At 61.3% G+C, this 18,685-nt stretch overlaps 1 protein-coding gene across 1 annotated transcript in view; it reads left to right on the top strand.

Annotated features, from left to right (window-relative positions):
- Positions 1–18,685, top strand: part of CSMD2 (CUB and Sushi multiple domains 2) — a 439,342-nt gene that overhangs the window by 175,769 nt on the left and 244,888 nt on the right. Inside the window, exons 8-10 of the mRNA XM_041738011.1 lie at positions 7,615–7,692; positions 11,643–11,730; positions 12,417–12,541. Of these exons, the coding sequence (XP_041593945.1) occupies positions 7,615–7,692; positions 11,643–11,730; positions 12,417–12,541 (291 nt within the window). The remainder of the gene's footprint in view (positions 1–7,614; positions 7,693–11,642; positions 11,731–12,416; positions 12,542–18,685) is intronic.

The following is an 18,685-nucleotide window of genomic DNA, read 5'->3' as shown; positions in this document are numbered from 1 at the left end:
CAACCCAGGACCCATTTCTGTCTGTGGGACTAAAGAGAAAATGTCACCGAGGGGTGTTGACCCGATCTGAGCATCATGCGCCCTGAACGTTTCCCGTTTCTGATGTTAACGGCGACCGCCCCACGGAGTCCATGGCCGGGGACGACCCACAGCCCGAACGTTGGCTTCCGTGACGGGCTTCCCTACCTCGTGCCTTCCCGTCTCCCTGAATACGGCCCCAAACGGGGTTGGCACGTCCCCGCGGACTAGGGTTTCCGGAGGGCGTCCTAGGTCTCTGGCCCTTGGCGTGCATCCCTCTGCCCAGTGCTGAGCAGTGGCCCAGCCTCCCTCGTCTCCCTTCACCGCCGTAGTGCCAAGGACCAGAACCGCCCGCTGCTCTGAAGGAACCACGAGCACAGCCCAAGTCATGGAGTCGGAGACCCGGGGGTGGGCAGAGGCGGCTCTAGGGAGGGGGCTCGCGGCCTGGCTATCATGGAAGGGGGGGACCTCGGGGATGAGGCGGCCTTGGACCCCCCAGCACGGAGGCCTCCCCACAGCTGGGAGGGCAGAGGGGGTGGGGCACCACCCGCAGACCCACAGGGCAGGAGGGGGCCTGGGTCAGTGTAGAGCGCAGGGTAGGGGGGCCTGGGGTCAGCGACCAGGGCAGGAGGGGAGCCTGGGGTCAGTGACCAGGGCAGGACGGGGGGGCTTGGGGGTCAGCGACCAGGGCAGGAGGGGAGCCTGGGGTCAGTGACCAGGGGGCCTGGAGGTCAGTAACCAGGGCAGGAGGGGGGCCTGCAATCAGCGACCAGGGCAGGACGGGGGCCTGTGGGTCAGCGACCAGGGCAGAAGGGGGACCTGGGGGTCAGTGACCAGGGCAGGACGGGGGGGCCTGGGGGTCAGCAATCAGGGCAGGAGGGGAGCCTGGGGTCAGCGACCAGGGCAGGACAGGGGGCCTGGAGGTCAGTGACCAGGGCAGGAGGGGGCCCTGGGGTCAGCGACCAGGGCAGGAGGGGGGCCTGGGGGTCAGTGACCACAGCAGGATGGGGAAGCCTGGGGGTCAGTGACCAGGGCAGGAGGGGGGTCTGGGGTCAGTGACCAGGGCAGGAGGGGGGCCTGGGGTCAGTGACCAGGGCAGGAGGGGGGCCTGGGGTCAGTGACCAGGGCAGGACAGGGGAGCCTGGAGGTCAGTGACCAAGGCAGGATCGGGGCCTGGGGTCAGCGACCAGGGCAGAAGGGGGACCTGGGGGTCAGTGACCAGGGCAGGACGGGGGGGCCTGGGGGTCAGCGACCAGGGCAGGATAGGGGCCTGGAGGTCAGTGACCAGGGCAGGAGGGGGGCCTGGGATCAGCAACCAGGGCAGAAGGGGGACCTGGGGGTCAGTGACCAGGGCAGGACGGGGGGGGGGGGGGGGCTGGGAGTCAGCGACCAGGGCAGGAGGGGGCCTGGAGTCAGTCACCTGACCTGGGTCTTCCGTCCCCCTCGTGTCTGCCGTGCCTGCCACCCGCCCACCCTAAGGGAGCTGGAACAGGGACCAGGGCCTGCGGTGCCCTGCCATGTCCCCGGGGTGCCCTGCCATGCCCCCGGCGTCAGGCTCCTGGCACAGGGCAGGCCAGGGAGGTGTGAGGATCGGGCCTGGGGAGACAGCAGCATGGGGTCGGCTTCCACCATGCTCAACTTTGTGGCTTGAGTCCCAAGTGATTTATGGGAATTGGGAGCTAATGGTCCCCAAGCTGAGTGTGTCGATGGACAGTGTCTTCCCAGGAGCCGCATCGCACAGGAGGCAGATGAGTGACGGACGCCGGGTGCATCCCGTTCCCGTCTCGCTGGGGGCAGTTTCAGGGTTTCCTGCCCAGGCTCGGGTTCCACTACGGTCAGGGCACCGGGGCCGGGCGTTGCGGGGCTGCTTGGCCTGAGGCCCGCCGTCGGAAGGGAAGGTGGCAGGTGTGTCTGCACGAGGCCAGGCCCGACTGCCTACGTCGCCAAGGTCGCTGGCAGCCCGGGCAGGAGCAGCAGCTCCGCAGCTTCAAGAAGCCCGACGCCGCGTCTCAGCGGCCCGCAGGGTAAACTCACCCGTTGGAATCCAGGTTGCGTGAATCGAGATGCTTTTATGGTAACAAAGCGAAGCTCCTGCTTTCCACGTGCACTTGTCTCTCCGTCGCCTGCGCCTGAGCCGTGGTCTCAGACCAAGCAGGAGGGCCCCCGGCAGCCTGGGGTGCACGCCCGACGCTCTCTCCTGTTCCTGTGCACTGCGGAGCGCCTGAGTCCTGGCCAGCCCCATTTCAGGGTTCTGGGCCTTCGGGGCCTCCACACGAATCCCAAGGTTGGGGCTTCCAGGCACAGGAGCCCGGAGCCCGGTGCCCACGGAGCCACGCATCCAAACCGAACCAGAAAGTGAGCCTGACGTGAAAACAGCTCGGACACACGGGCTCGGCGCCAGGCGCCTTGGCTGCTTCCGAGCCGACCCCCTCCTCTTGCCAGGAAGCGGCTCAAGGCACATATTCTTCTAACGGTCATTCGTCCACTTGGTCGTCATTTGGGGAATGTCCTGCGGGCTCGCCAGTCACAGGTCAGAGGTGCGGGAGCGCGGGGGACACGGGATGCGACGTCACGGTGCGAGGAGGACCAGCGGATGCCCAAACGGAGCCTCCGATGCCTCGACTTCTCCGGAGTGGGCGCAGCCGCGGGGCGGCCTTGCAGAGAGGAAGGGAGGACCCGAACCAGGAAGAGCCAAGGGCGCGCGGCCTTGCAGCCGGCAGCCAAAGCCATCGGGGGTCCCTCAGCTGCCTTTGCTTCTGGACATTTTCCTTGACTTCTCAGCAGTTGTCTGTGAGGATGCCGCCGGCCCGCTGACGGAGCCACCGCACCCTTCAGGAAGTTAGAGCTCGCGCCCCGACGCGGCCTGCCGTGCGCACCCTCCCGGCGGCTCCCCTTCCCGCAGTCTTCGGGAGGAGCAGCCCCCCAGGAGCTGTGCCTCCCTCATCTTCTAAGCTCCCGCCGCCCTCCAGCACCCACATCCCTGGTGGAGGACTTGCGAGGATCTGCGGTTTCCGCACCGACTCTCCCCTTCCTGAGCTGCAGCCGTGCGCGGAAGCCAGGACGTCGGCACACGTGGGCCACCTGCGATGCTCAACACGGCTGCACCACCGGGGTCCCGCCACGGGCCCCGTGGCCCCTGCCCCCGCCGTGGCCACCGGCAGCGCTTCCTTGAGCGTCCTCCACTTTGAATCCTGCCACGTTCCCCTCGGAGAAGGCGGCGTCCTCTCTGGCCACGGTAACCGTCCGACTTTTCGTCAGTCGCGAGCAAACCGCCCTTCCAGACAACACGCGGCCCGCGGCAGCAGCTGCGGGGCTCTTTCCACAACCCTGGAGCCTGGAGCGTGGGCTGCTGGAACCCGGAGGCCGACTTCCATCCTGTTAATGGGGGGCCCGGGGCATGTCACAGCCCCACCCAAAGGCTCTCACGGGGCGTTGGTGGTTTCAGGACCAGACCCTGGAACCCTAAGTACCCTGGATTCCCACTTCTGCATTTTCCATATTTATTCATGAGAATACACAGAGAGGAGAGAGAGAGGCAGAGACCCAGGCAGAGGGAGAAGCAGGCTCCACACAGGGAGCCCGACGTGGAACTCGATCTTGGGTCTCCTGGGAGGTCTGTACCTGGACGCGCCCAGATCCTGGGCGTCTGCAGCAGATTTCCTGTCTCTGGCAGAAATCTGAGCGAGCTGAGCCGCCAGCACACTAGACGCTGACTTGGTCCAGCGAGGAACTGTGGGTACCGACAGCGTCTGTGCGGGGCCGGTGGCCAGGCCCTCCGTGACGAGACGGGAGGCACAGGCCAGGGTGCGCACCCGCCAGGCTTCCTCGGGGAAAAGTCGTATTCCGATTTTTAAAAGGAGCACCCTCTGCAACATTTTGCGGGGTGGGGGACGAGTTAGAGAGAGTGAATCGGTGAACAAAATCCAAGCAACGAAATAAATAAATCAAAAAAAAAAAAAATCCAAGCAATGCAGGGTTTGTTTACGGCAGGAGCGTGGCTCCGAATCCCGAACGGCAGACGTTTGTTGGAAACCGTTCTTGAGGCCGAATGAGGTGGGTTTGGGGAAGGAACAGGGGTGGGGAGGTGAAGCTGCACAGCCGGGCGGCAGGAACAGGCAGAGCTGGTGCAGGGCCCACGCCGGGGAGCGAGGGGGCTGCGGGTTCCGTCCACCGTGGGACCCCCGGGGTCATGGAGACACGCGGGACACCTCGCCTCCTGCACCAACGGGTCCAGCCTCCTGCCGGCTCAGCCCAACAGCTCACACCACAGACGGGGGAGGAACGTGTGGTGCCAGATTCCTGCCGCCAAGTGCGCACCGAGTGTCCCACTACCTGCAGGGCAGTGGGGGAACGTCCTGTAGCCCGCCCGGGCGGGAAGGGGGGTGAGCCACCTGCCGCCCTTGGCCCCCCGGGGGACACGACTGCAGCCACCCAGAGCCCCGTCAGCCAGCTCCAGCCAGCTCTCTTCTCTGGGACCCCTGACTTGGTCCACGGCGCAAACGCCTGTGCCGGCGCCAGTTAACATCTTGTCCGTATTTGTCGCCGTGTGTGCCCAGGTGTGCACGTGCATTGTCGCAGGTGTGCCCACTGTAGACGCGAGCATGTGTGCACGTGCTAGCATGCATCTGTGCATCCACGTGCGGCCGGAACCGTGCAGCCCGCAGCGGGCTCCTTACCTGCGGTGCATCGACGTCACGAGATCAGAGCTCCGGGGAGATGTCATCGGCACAACACGAGTGGGCGCTCCACAGACGGGCGGGCAGACCAGCAGCATGAACGACGGCGTGCCAGAAACCCTCTAGCCCTTGCCGCTTCCTCCTTCGTTTCCGCCGGGGTCTGTCGGTCGTGCCATGGAGAGCTAGAGGGAGATGCGCCTGTTCCCTGACGCTCTGCACCTGATCTGACCCGGTGCGTTGGGCTAGCTCGTGCCAAGCGCATTTTGTGGCTGATTCCCCGTCATGTTCCTTTTTCCACCCCCCGATCACTCACCATCCACTTGGTCAAATGCTTTGAAAGACAAAGGAGCTGTTCGTAACTTGAGGTGTGACACCTTACCCGGGATCGCTGGAGGACTCGGGCCCCAGCCCACGGAGGCGACGTCATGGTGTCAGCATCCCTGGTGATGGGGATCTTGCATGGGACACATTCCTGGCCTGGCATCGGCTCCCACCGTTGGGTGCCCCTCCCTGGAGCCCGGGCCCATGCCGGCAGGGCCTGGACGTGCATCTAGAGACTGCGGTGTTGGTGTGAGGAACCACGGTCCGGGGGCACAGCCCCTGCCTCGCCCAGGCTCACGAGTGGTGTGCACAGACCGCGTGGGTGACACAGCTCAGGGACCGGCTCCGAGCAGTAATAGGGTCACAAGGGTCGTACGTGAACTAAGGAGCCCCCAGAGGCTTCTCGGGGTCCTTCCAGTTCACTTTCTCGACCACTTTAGCAAGTTCCTTCCTGCGGGAGTAGCCGGGAGGGAAGGAGGAGGACGGGTTTGATGCTACTGGGGAGGGCGATGGCGTCGTCCGCTGCCAATGGGCCATGGAGGCGAGGGTGTAGGGCTGACCTGGCGGGTCTCAGCGGCTCGCTCCCCGCCGTCCCCTCATGTCCGCCCATGTCTCACGGCTCCCCTGCAGGAGCAGCAGCGGCCCCTGGGAATGGGGTTCCTGGCACCCGGGGACCTTGAGGCTGTGAAGCGGGCGCCTGGGAGGACGCGCACCTGCTCCTGCTGGGCCGGGTGCCCAGAGCCACCCGCACAGACGGCCCCTGGCAGGGGTCCTAGAGACCCCGTCCCGCCCCAGTCCCGGTGCCAGCTCGAGCTGCCTGGGACCAGCCCTGTCCTCTTCGGGACGACTGGCTGAAAGGATCCCCACTGCTTCGCTGTGCTGGCAGGCTGTGAACAATGCATGTTTCCCGCCCATCCCCCCACTTGTAACAGGCCCACCGTAGTGCCCATCGCAGGTTCCCCTGCTGGGTGCACGCGGAGAGCAATGTGCGTTCATAAGTTCATATGTGCGTTGGGAAGCGGCAACTCTGAACTTGGTCGTGCATTCGGGTTAGCAGCTTGCCGAAGGACAAACCCTTGGGGAGCCGTGGATGCAGGCAGAGCCGGGCACCACGGGGGGGACCGGGACATGGGCCCGCACCTGCCTCATTGCTGCGGCTGCCGCCTGGGGCACGGGAGGGCTCCTGGAGCAGGTCACGGGGCGCCTGGGGTCACTCTGGGGGCAGGTCTCAGGGGAAGATGCTGAGGTCCGGTCAGGAGCCCTCTGCGTCCCGGCTGCGTGGCCCATGGCGGCGAATCACTTAAACCACCCTGAGCTGCAGGTTGGTGACCAGGTGGCTGCAGTGAGGACCTGCCAGGTTGGGGTTGATGGATGTGTGAGGAAGCAATGGGACGGCCCTTCCTCGGATCACACCCCCCACGTACCAGGCTCTGCTGCGGGCACTGAGGATGCCCCCAGGAACGATTTGGACGCACGTCCCGGGGTGGCCAAAACCACCAAGTCCGCGAAGCAGAGTGCGCCACGGTCAGGGAGACAGGAGGGGTGGGAGCGGGGCAGCGGAGGCCAGAGAAAGCGCCTGCACGGAAGCTTCCAGGGACGGAGGCCATGAGAGGAGCCCCCCGGGGAGAGCACGCAAGGGAACCAGGCTGAGGCGGGGGCACAGGGCGGCCTGGGGAGCCACAGCAGAGCGGTCAGTCTGGAAGACAAGACTGAGGGGTGCCAGGAGGGCACCCGAGACACGCGGGCTCCTCCTTTAGGTGCCATGCTGGGGCCAACGTAGGTCTCTCTGCGGCCCTCGTGGTGCCTGCGGGCTGCACGGCGCGGAGGAGCTGGGCGGTCACGGCGCCCCGGGGGGAGCCCCCGAGAGCTGCACCAGGGCGGTGGACGCGGACACCACACTGGGGGCGGACGGGGAAGGATCCTGCTGCATCGGGTGTGGATGGCAGTGCCCGCGGGTCCGCGACGCCCATGCAGGGAAGACCTTGAGAGGCCTTTAGCCCAGGAAGTGGGCACAGGAGGTGCCTGGGCACAGTCGCCAGCACTGCTGGGTGGTGAAAGCAGTGGAGTCACCCGGGGGGGCAGCTGGCAGGCAGCATGGGGTCGGGGACCCACGCCTCAAGGAGGACACCATGAAGCCCTTCGAGGCCTGCAGAATGCCTTGGGAAACTGAGGCAGTCAGACACAAAGGCCCGGGAACTGTGGCATCCCGGCCCTGGTGCCCGCTCGGTGCTATTTGGCAAAGTCCCGATGAGCCGTGGGCCCCACTCAAGTGGGACCAAAGCCCCATTCAGCCCCCAGCCGCCTCCCCCACCCCGGTGACCTGCGGGCCCCAGCCTCCCCGCCTGCAATAGCTTGGCCCTCCTTGGCCCCCCAGGACCTGCCTCCCGACGTCCACCGGCCAAACCCAGAGCCAAGGGGTGACGTGCAATGGGAATCACTACGAGACCGCGTGGCAGGGGGTGTGGACACTGCTGGCCCTTAATTCCCCTCCGGGGCCGTCCTTGGCCCCAGAATGTCCCAGGCCAGGATCATTCTAGAAGGACCCATCACCAGTCACAGGTAATAGCTTACACGCTCTTCCCTCTTGCTTCCTCTTTAGTCAAGAAGCAAATTGAGCTGAAGTCTCGAGGGGTGAAGCTGATGCCCAGCAAACACAGCAGCCAGAAGACGTCAGTGTGTAAGTGCCGCGCAGCCGCCGGGCCTGTTGCTTGAGGTCACAGCCGCGGGTGCAGGGACGGCGGGGAAGCCGGGTGATGCGGGGTGACCACCCTCAGTCCTGGTCCTCCGCCCCCCGCGGCCGGGAGCAGCCCCCCCGCCGCTGCTCCCCTGTCCTCCTCTTTCTCCCTCACCCCATTGTAACCCAGTCCAGGGAGTCATTACTGCTCCATCTCTCTCTTTATTTTTCCTTTTGAATCACTTCCACCTGCTAAAGCAGTCCTCTCTTCTGCTCCTCGCCCGGGAGCCGGTGCCGCCCCCCGGGGCCTCACCGGGGAGCCTGGACCTGGCCAGGCGAGAGGCTGGGCTCCCGCGTTGCAGCGGGGGGGGGGGGGGGGGGGGGGGGGGGAGTGGGGACTCCGCGGGGGCGCCCGTGAGAACGCGGTCTGTCGAGCCGCTGGTGTTGGGACGACTCAGGGGCACATCCGGCGCTGGGCAGGGGGCTGCAGTGTCACCCGGAGGCAGCCGGTTCCAGCCTGTGCTAAGGGCCTTCGGGGCTGGGCACGGGGAGGCTTCAGGAATGCTCCGGGCTGCCCAGCAGGCTGGAGAGCAGCGGAGGCTTTCCCAGGAACCGCCCTGGTTTTGTTGCAATGCTGGGTGTAGGCGCCTTCCGGGCCCGGGGCCCCCCGGGGCCGGCTGAGGGGTCTTCTCCGTCCCCCCGGGTCCCTGGGGCCGTTCGTTGCCTCTGAGCTTTGTGGCCTCGGGGGCCGAGGGCTCTGCTGGGCGCCGGGGGAGGAGCCGGGAGCCCCCGGGGCCACGCCGGGGCTCTCAGGGAGCAGGCCTGAGCCACAGGACAGCGGGTAAACTGAGGCTGGCATGATTTCATCTCGGAGTTTGCCCGGAAGCCACAGGCACTTTGAGGAAATGGGCCAGACTGGGGGGAGCAGGTGTCTATCCCAGGTGGCCACTCCCCTTGAGGCCCCAGTGTGTTTCCAGCGACCCCCTGCCCTCCCCTCTTCCCCGGGCATGTTGGGTCTGGGACGGGCTTTCCTGGCCTAGGACCTAAGAGGTGCGGGAAGCGGCTACAAACTATGCCACGTGGTGCTGGGCGCGCATCCTGGGCAAGGGGCCAGGCCTGTCCTTGGCGGCTCAGGGGGGCCCGAAACGCCCTCAGAAAGGGGAAGACGCTTTTGCCCAAGTGAAATGATGTGGAAGCGCCCCAGGAACACAGACCCAGTTCTACTCCAGGACCCTTCCCTCCCCGGGGTCCCCCCGCCGGGCGGCGGCAGGTGTCTGGCCCTTTGGGTCCTGCGCACGCTCCCCATGGACAGAGGCCCCGAACCTCGAGAGAACTGGAGCCCACGCGCCTCCCGCCCTCACTTGGGTGCCCCGGCCGTGCCTCCTTCCCCGCAGGCCCGCGCCCCCCTCCCTTCACCCCTTGGGGGCCGGCAGCAGAGGGGTGCTGCGACGGAGGCCGCAGGAGGTTGCAGGCAGGGAGGCGGCTGCAGGGAGGACAGGGAAGGACTCGCCACTCCGACCGTGGGCTTTGCTGGGACTTGCCCTGTCTCCTTCCTGGGGGGCCGGGGGGCCGTGCGCTCAGTCCTCCGGGAAGACGTGGTCTCGGGGGCCTTGCGTACGGAGCCGTGGCTGGTGACTTCTAGAATGGTGCCTGAGCCGCACGTCCAGCGGGGCTCGGGTGGCCAGGGTGGGCCTGCAGGGTTCCCACGCAGGGGCAACGGGAGGGCGGTGGGCACGGGAGCCAGACCCCAGGAGGCCAGTGCTTAGCGGTGCATCCCCCGCGCGGTGAGCGGGCGAGGCTGGCGTACCCAGGACGGGCACGGGTGCTCAGGGCCAGCGTCCTCGTCCTTCCTAGCCCAGGGGGTCCCCGAGGTCCCGTTCCCCCCATCCCCCCATTGCTTAGAACAGGGAGGCGCCTGCCTGCGCTCACACTTACGCCCCGGCCCGGAGGGTCCTGGACCCGCAGGAGCGCTGACGTGAGAGGCTTGGCGTGGAGGGCGTGGGCCGGGGCCGTGCCCAGCGGGCCGGCTGCCTTTCACCCCGCGATCGAGACGCCAGGGAAAGAGGGGCGGCCCTGGGGCCTGGAGCTCAGGCCTACGCGACGAGGAAGCCGCGGGGTGAGCGGCCCGCCCAGACCCGGTCCCCGGCGGCCACAGCAGGGCTTCCGGGAGCCTGGTCGGGTCCGTGAGCTCGGGACCCGGTGAGTGTGGGGAGGGCCGCAGGCCCCCCAGGGAGGACACCCCTTGCGCCCGCCTCCCACACTCGGGTCTCGGGGGGCCCTGGCCGGCTCTCGTCCTGTCCCCCGGCTCCAAGGGATGGGCCGCCCCTGAGCATCTCAGCTGTGCCCTGCCTGCTCGGGACTCCTCAGGGGCTCCCCGTCATTTTCAGGATCGGCCTCAAACCCCTCAAAAGTCTCCCCTGCGGAGCCCCCCCGCCCGCTCTCCTGTGCCACTCAGCACGCTCTCCCCTCTCCTGGCCTCGCCGGGCAGCCCCCAGTCCTGTCTCCACGTCTTCACTTCACCCCTGTGTCCTCTGCCTACCTGGACTGCCTCTCCTTTGCCACCATGTGCTCAGTTCCTACGCTCTCAGGTGATTTCCTGTTAAGCGCCACCTCCTCCACGCAGCCTTCCAGGCTCCTCTTAGCGACCTAAGACAGGCCTTCCCTCTTAGTCTCCTTGGAGCTGCGCCTCCTATCACTTCCCCATTGTGGTTCTGCAGTTGGTTTCTATTTCATGTCTCCACCCGACCGGGGGGATCCCTGAGGACGGGGGTCATACCTGACATCTGACAGTGGCGTCTCCCATGGTATCCAAACTGGGGTCTTGTACACACTCGGTGCTCAATTAATGCTTGCTGTGTACCGGTGTATGGGAATGAGTGCGTGGGTGGGTGAGTGAGTGAGGAACGGAGCCGTTGCTCGTATTGTGGGACGGCGAGTGGGCAGAGGGGACGTGGGCCACGGCAGGGAACACTGCTCCACACTCCCCGTCATCTGCGTCTTGGGGCTGCTGCTGGGATCGTGGGACTGGCAAGGCCCCGATGGAAGGCCTCTGGCCGGGCCGCAGCTCCTGGTGGTCCCCAGAGCCAGGGATCCGGAGGTGTGAGGGCGCTGCAGCCTCACGGGCGTGACCGTCCCGTCCCGAGAACAACAAGCCAGCGTCGCCCGTGGCTCTCTGCCCTCTGGACTGCAGGCAGGAGGGAGCTGTGTGCATCCGCCGCCCCGGCCGGGCTTCGCCTCCGGCCCGGAGGACCATGCACACGGCCGTGTAGACCACTGCGGTGTTGGCGAGTGTGAGAGCATCACGCCACCTGCCAGGACCACCACCTGGGCCGTCCCCGCTTGGCACCGCTGGCCCATGGCCGTGGTCGGGGAGGCTCAGGTTGCTGCTTACTCCGCTTGAGAGGTGGGAAGCAGTTTCTTGGCAGAAAGCAGCCGCCTCTGAGCTCACGTCCCTGCTTTGAACGTCAGACTGCAGCTCTCTCTCACATCCTTTACTGTCCTGATCACACATCCACCTTTTATTTACACGTCCTTTGAGTCATTTCTCCATCTGGGGCTGAGGTTGGGGGTGATCATCTCATCTAGAGTTGCCACCCGCCCCGGATCCAAAGCGCAGGGTGAGGAGGTCCCCCGGGGGCTGCGGACCTTCTGACGCCTCTGGCCGCCGGTGCGGGGCAAGGGGACGGGGTGGCTGCCAGTCCGGGGCGCCTGCCTCCGAGCCCACGTGCTCTTGATGAATTTTGCTTGGACTTTGCTCCTCGAGGAATTTGTCAAAAGCAGCTCCCCTCCTTGCATATTCATGCAGCCTGAGCCAGGAGACCCCGGGACCCCGCACAGCCCCGCGGAGCAGGGCCTCATTCTGTCTCTGTGTCCACCCCCCACCCTGAGCCACTGCCCCGGATGTGCCTTCCTGTGATTACCCATCTCTGTATGTGCTGTTTTTTGCTTTGTAGTAACTCAGGTTGGTGTGTCCCAAGGACATAATATGTGTCCAGACCCTGGCATACCTGAAAGGGGCAAAAGACTAGGCTCAGATTTCAGGTAAGACCTGTTTGGGAACTTTCTCATTGCAGAGAAGGGTGGATGGCCTGGTTTGGGGGGGCGGCAGTGGGGAAACAGGGGCTGGCCTTCCTAGAGGTACAATGCAGGGGACAGTGTGGATTCGGGAATAGACGCTTTCCGGAGAAGAACTGTGGCCTCCGGCGTTCTTTCCCGGGACTAGCGCCCACAGCCTTATGGGGAAGGCGAGAGCTGCATATGGCCAGTGTCACCCAGCAGACCCATCCCTGAGTCACAGGAACTGCCCTCATCGGTAGTGATGTCTCCCCTAATCTGGAGAGACTAGGGCCCCAAGGCAGTACATCTCGCAGAGTTCCTAATAACCGAAGCATCCTCCCATAACCCTCCATTTTCATTAAAGTTTATGGGTATTGTCCACCCAGTCTGAGCGGTCCTAATTGGTACTTATCTCAGAGCATGGCTGTTGTGCTCACAAAGTCACCTTTAAGCTCCATCCCAAAACCATTACATCCCCCCCCCCCCAAGAAAAAGAAGATAAAGAGCAGGTGTTCCTTTCCATGGGGATCTTAAATGATGAAACAGTGGAGTAGAGGTGAAGGGCCAGAGGAGAAATAACGCTTGGGGTGGTACCGCTTTGTGGAACAGAGAAGGACTCGGGTGGGCCCGGGGGCCCAGGGCTGAGCTTACAGACACGCCCTGTCTCCCAGGTTAGGATCCAGCGTCCAGTTCACCTGCAGCGAGGGCTACGACCTGCAAGGATCCAAGCGGATCACCTGTATGAAAGTGAGCGACATGTTTGCAGCCTGGAGCGACCACAGGCCGGTCTGCCGAGGTGAGGGTGCCCCGGGAAAGGGAGGCGGGCCAGATCCTGGGCTGCACGTGGAGGATAGGGCCCAGCTCCTGGTACACCTGATCCCACCTGAGGGTACACACTCTCACCCAGCCTGGCTCACCCCGCTGTGCTCCGGGCCTTGGGCTCTGCATTCACTAATTAACTTATGATTGGTCAGCACCTTGTGGGTATGAGGTCGGGAGGTACGGAGGGTGGGGATTGCCCTGCATGGACCTTACAGTCAGGTGGGGCGGGGGTGGGGGGCACAAGGAAGCAGGTTGCCAGCTCATTGCACAGACAGCACGATTACAGCGAGAGTGGAAGGGAAGTCGCCTTGCATAATGTCACCCTGGGATCCCTCCACTGTAACACGTGTACGTCCCAGACCCTCTGTTTCTTTCTGTAAACAATACACAGGCCTGTCACCTCGAGAAGGGTGCGCTCAGCTAGGCAGGAGTCACGGGGGCCGTGATAGTAGAAGGCTTCTTTCTCCGTGGGATTCTTCTAACCCCACACCTGGGCATCTTGTTTTCAAAGGCCCCGCCACCCCGCAATCCCAACCATCGCGTGGCTGAGGCTGGGCTGCCAGAGGCCCCGTCCTCCACATCCTAAAATAGTAGACCTGAGTGTCTTCCTTCCTTGAGATGGGACGGCAGCTCCCTCCTGGCCTCCTGCTGCCCCAGGACTCCCTCCTCCTCCTCCTCCTCCTCCTCCTCCTCCTCCTCCTCCTCCTCCTCCAGCTCCCCATAGCTGGCTGTTAGGCTCTTCTGCTCTCTGTGCGTCTCTCGTCGACTGTTGGTGCGCATGCCCAGAGCTCAGTTCTTGGAGCAAGAGTGAGTTTGTGAACAGAGCCAGCAGGTGCTGTTTGGAGCGGCCCTGTTGAGGGGACAGCACATCGCCCGCTGTCCCGTCACGTTGCGGATCCTTCCCTGTTTAAGACGGAGATGCTTTGCTTCTCCCCAGGCTTACGTACCGAGATGAAATTCATGCATAGAAAGGAGTCCAGGAGAAAGAGCTTGGATGATGATTACCCTAAGAAAGGGACAGAGTTGGAACTGAGACCCACTCTGGTTGGTTGTTTTTTTGTTGTTGGTTTGTTTTTAATGTGTTTTGGCACCTTGGAAGAGGGTCATGAAGATACCTTTGAAAGAAACCTGGGCATATATACTCATTCTCACCGTTGACGTGGCCAAGACCCACCGTTAATAATGCACTTTGTGTTCTCACTCATCTCAGCTACATCATTACCTAATATTTCTTTAAAAATCAAAAGAATTTCAAAGATTGCACTTACTTAATATTTTTTTTAAAAAATCAAACAAAAGAAGAAGCCTTAAGTATAACTCTCAGCTTTGCCACCAGCTGGCCGTGGGAAGTTTGGCAAATTACCTGTTTGCCCTGGGCTTGTTTTCTTACCTGTAAACGTAGATAATGGTACCTGTGCTACCCATCTTTTGTCGATGGGGTCAAATGGAGCTGCGGATATGGACACACGTGGTGAATCAAGAGGAGCTCTCCAAGAACACCCATTTCCTCGCACTAGAATATCAGCTCGGTAGGGCAAGGACTTCTGTTTTGTTCACTGCCGAGAACGGGGCCTGGACCGTAGTAGGTGTTCGATAGCATACGTCGGGCGGGTGATTGAATGAATGAATGAATGAATGAACAACCCAATAGCAAACACCCCACCCGATTTCCAGGGAGCAGAGAAACCAGCTGTGTAGAGAGGCGCAGGATTATCATGTTGGAGGGCCGGGAGACCCTGGGCCGACCTGCCCTTTAAGAATTCCTTTTGAGGGGCCGGGATGACAATGCCTTCGGGCAGCAGTGGAGTCCCGTCTCTCCCAAGACCTTTCCACTGGTGGAAGATTATCCTCTTGGTAAGGGTGGTGACGGACATGCATAGGCCCAGGGAAGGGAGGGCTGGTGATTCAGAAGGAAGGTCACAGTCAAGTGACCATGCTCCTCCTTTTCTCCAGATGTGCTGTGTGGCCCCTTCAGGTCCTCTGCAGTGACTCTAGTGCACTGGACTCTAAATTCTCCTCCACCTGTTAACTGAGCTCCAGGCTAGGCTTTACACCTCCTTCCCTCACATCCCCTGCCACCGGAAGGCAGAGGAAATCCATGGAAAGCAAAGCCAGGCACACCTGCATTCAAATGCAGCCGCCGCCACTGGTTAGCCGGGCCTCCTTGAGCAGGTTCCTCCCTGAATCTCTTTTTTTCCTGCTAAAAGGCAAAGATCATAAGAACGTGACTACTCCCCAGCATGTCCATGAGGACTACAGGAGGCGGTGGACTTGAAAGCGCTTGCTGAGACAGGATCGAGGAGTGCCCGCGAGGCTCGCGTGCTCTCGTGGCACCGTCTGGGCACAGCCTCCCCGGCCTGGGAGCCCACCCTCACCCCTCGGGGCCTGTCCCTCGCTGTCTCGGCGTGTCCTACGGCCGTCCCTCAGCTGGACAGACACACAGACCCCTGCTGCCTAGCAGCGTGCTGGTCCAGGGCAGGTTCCTGCCTCACCTTTAGCCATAGCTGTGCCCTCACTTACGAGCTCAGAAAACAAAGTCTCCTCTTCCCAGTGACGGCGACATTTGAACAAGCCACGTTAGGGAAGGCGGCCAGCGCCAGCCACGGTGGAGAGGGGGTTCTCAAGGCAGTTAGAATGCCACTGGCCCCCTCCTGTTTCTCGCCCCTGGGTCCCTGGGACGGAGGAGGAGACAAGCCACAGCCTCCTGGGTCTGGACCCGGATGGCCCGTCCTCAGCTTCCCTGAAGGCCAAGGGCTGAGACAGACACTCGCTTCAAGGCTCCTCTCATTGTGATAGTTTTGAAAGTTTTTCTTCTAGAAATCTCTTGTTTTTAATTAGTTAGAATTACTGTCACAATTGTAAATTTTTATAGCGGTGCAAGTGAACTCCACTTCAAGAATAAAAAGGGACAAAACCCTTTGAATTCCAGGATAGCTCCACTAATAAGCAGGTTATCAAAAGATCACACTCTAAAAAGGACTCCACTACCAATAACAGCGGTATTATTTTTTTCCCCTCTAATGCATTTAAAATATGATTTGATTTTAAATATTCATTTTCCACACAATTAATTTCTGCTAAAACACGGGGCCTGGCAAATAATAGGTTCTCAACACATGTTGGAGGGTGACCTGAATGAGGTGATGATTGGAATGAATGAGCAATACAGGACCGTGCCCTCATTTTTGAAATTTGAAATTAGGTATTCACGGGTTTTTCTTTCTCTTCCATCCCACCGAAGAAATAAAGAAAAAAGAAAAAAAAGAAAAAAAAGAAAAAAAAAGAGCAAGTTTCAAGTTTGACTCCTAGACGAGTTTGATCATCCCAAGTAGACTGAGGGCAATGTGAATTCTCTGCAGCCCCAGGTAGAGACGGGTAGGAGAATTCAGAGCTTCTCAGACCTGCTTTACATATGGAACCCAGTATTTAAAAAATGAGCTTTTGCAGAAGCCTACTAATAAAACATGGAGCTTCTTTCATTGAGGCAGGGGCATGAGATTTAGTAGGGCCCCCTCTCAACAGCCCCTGGGCCACCTCCAAGGAACGGTGGGAGGCTGGGGTAACTGGTGACGGGCACCAAGGAGGGCACATGATGGAATGAGCACTGGCTGTTACATCTGAAACCTGTGATGCACTATATGTTAACCAGTCGAATTTAAATAGAATCATTTAGTAATTAAAAAAAAAAAAGTATAAAAAGCCTTTTGGTGGATAGAGCACCTGACTCAGGACTCAGAGAACTTAAGTTCAAGTTCCAGCCTTACTGCTAACATACCACATGGCGCAGGGCAGATTACCAAAATGCTCTGAATCATCTCCCTCGTTCTCATAAGATGGGAGTGAAATGTGGGACATAGGGCACCTGCCAGCGGGATTGGACAGCGTGATGGCTTCCTTCTCGGCGGCCTCTGCTGCATCAGCTTCTCAGCCCCGCGCCTTAAACACGAATGTTCAGAGCTCTGCTCTCCCCCCCACCCCTAACCCTCCCTACCTTCCTCTACTCTCCTTTGTAGATCCTTCCCCCCTTGGTGGTGCACTGACTGCCCCGTTGTTGCCTGAGACTCCTACCCCTATATTTGTACCAATGATGAAGCTCCCATTTGTTATACTACTTACACTTGTGTAGGCATTTCAATAGCATTTTCTATCATTTCTGCATGAGGAAAGCGGCAATACCCACATTTTATGTTTAGCTCAAACCTGGAGTGGTCAACCTTCTTGCCCAAGGGCGCAAAGCTAATGGGTTGAGCAGCGGTTCAAGCCCTAACTCCCAAGGCTCTATCCTACTGGAAAATGGCACAGGGATACCCTTCGGAGTCAACGTACTGGATGGAACCACATAGAACACCGTATTCCCCACCTTTTGGCAATTTTTATTTTGATTTAATTGTAAACCAATAGACAATGTGCAAAGAACTATACACTCTTGACCCAGATTTAAACAACTAATTTCGAAGACTCAATGAACAAGAAGGAAGCTGAGAAGGATCCGTCAGAGAGGTAGGAGAGAAGCTAGGAGGCACACAGAAGCCAACAAGTGTGAATTTCCCAAAGAGAAGGATCCGTAGGGTCAGATCCTGCAGAAAGCTCAAGTGCAGCAAAGAGCAGAAAGCAACCACTGGGGTCAAGTGGCTCAACGGAGCGGCAACTGTTTGAAGTTGCCTCTGTAGGAAACCATCAAGGAAGCTGAACAAAGACAAAGGAGAGGACCGACCTCAGCTGAAATGTCAGTTGCTATGGAAACCATGAATCCGTGTGGTAGGGCTCACCAGTGGGGGATGTAAGAGTATCGAGGGCAAGAGGATTGGTAAGGGTCTTGAGGTGTGGACTGGGGCGTGAAGGAAGGACCCAGGTAGGGATCTGCAGGCAAGGAGAAACGAGGGAGCCAGAGGGCTGGAGGGGCCTACGCTTAGGACAACAGGTACATTGAAACCAAGTCTGCTGGGTTCAGAGGCAGCAGGGCAAACAATGGGATGGTGGGGTTTAAGGTCCCATAGATGGACTCTGACAAGTCCCAGAACAGCAGGCCCCGGCTCCGCTCAGAGACGTGCTTGACCTCAGGCAGGGGCACCAGCTTTCACGAGGAGGACCGGCCTCTGGAAGGGGAGGGAGCCCTCTCTCCGTTAGAACCAGAAGGGAAGAAGTAGGTGGGCACACAGGCAGATAAGAGTGCAGACTAGGGGGTCGGGAAGAGGGTGTGCCCGCCAGATGTCCTCCGAGTCATCCACTGTCCTCCCGCCCGCGGTGGCCCTTGCAGAGGACGCTCCCGTCCTAGGGGTTTCTTCTCCCCGTTCCTGCCCGGCCTGTAACAGGCGCTCAGGAAGTGTGGGGGTGACCAACCGCGGGAGCCCGCGCAGGGAGTGAGCAGATCCATTAGGCCCGGGGGCTGTGGGCCCCGCTCCCTGGCCTCCCAACGGGGGCATCCCGGGAAGGTTTGCGGGGCCGCTACCCACACGCAGGGAGGAGCCCCCGGAGCGTGGCCCCATCAGAGAAAGCAGGTTGGACACCACTTTGACTTTATACACTCGAGCACTTGCGCTTGCTCACGGTTGCCTGACTGTTGGGCACTGTGCCTACGATTAGGATACGTTGCCACATGGGCAGCGACGCGACCGGCTCCTGGAACTCTCTAGTAAAGTAGCCGGGTGCCAATGCTCAAGAGCGATGTGGCCAGAGCCACAGAGCCCGGTCCCGGAGAAGGCAAAGGCCCGCGTGCGTGCGCGCAACGTAGTACCCTAACTGTCATCCGTCACTACTTAATCTAATTAGTCTAGAAGCTATTTTAAAGAGCTTAATTCGATTACGCTGTGATTGATAACACTTTATATCTCCTTGAGGAGAGCACTTCTCCTAATTCACCTTGAATCTCTATGCTCCAGGCAGGAGCCTGTTTCGGGCCTGTGCTGAGGGCGGCGGGGGAACTGGGAAGTACTGGGGTGGCACCCAGAACCCCGCGGGGGCCGGGCACCCGGCCTGAGACCTGGGGGGGGGGGCTCTCAGAAGGGCCGAGGGCAGTGGGGGACCCGCACAGGTCAGCGGGCCTAGCTCGCTGGTGGGTGCAGGGGCCTAGCTTGGCGACACCTGCCCGCGGAGCAGCAGGTGTAGACGCAGGAGCCCG

This window comes from Vulpes lagopus, chromosome 23 (genome assembly GCF_018345385.1).
Source record: "Vulpes lagopus strain Blue_001 chromosome 23, ASM1834538v1, whole genome shotgun sequence".
Taxonomy (NCBI): domain Eukaryota; kingdom Metazoa; phylum Chordata; class Mammalia; order Carnivora; family Canidae; genus Vulpes; species Vulpes lagopus.
Note: the sequence above shows the minus strand (reverse complement) of the source record. Positions and strands in the feature narration are given on the sequence as shown.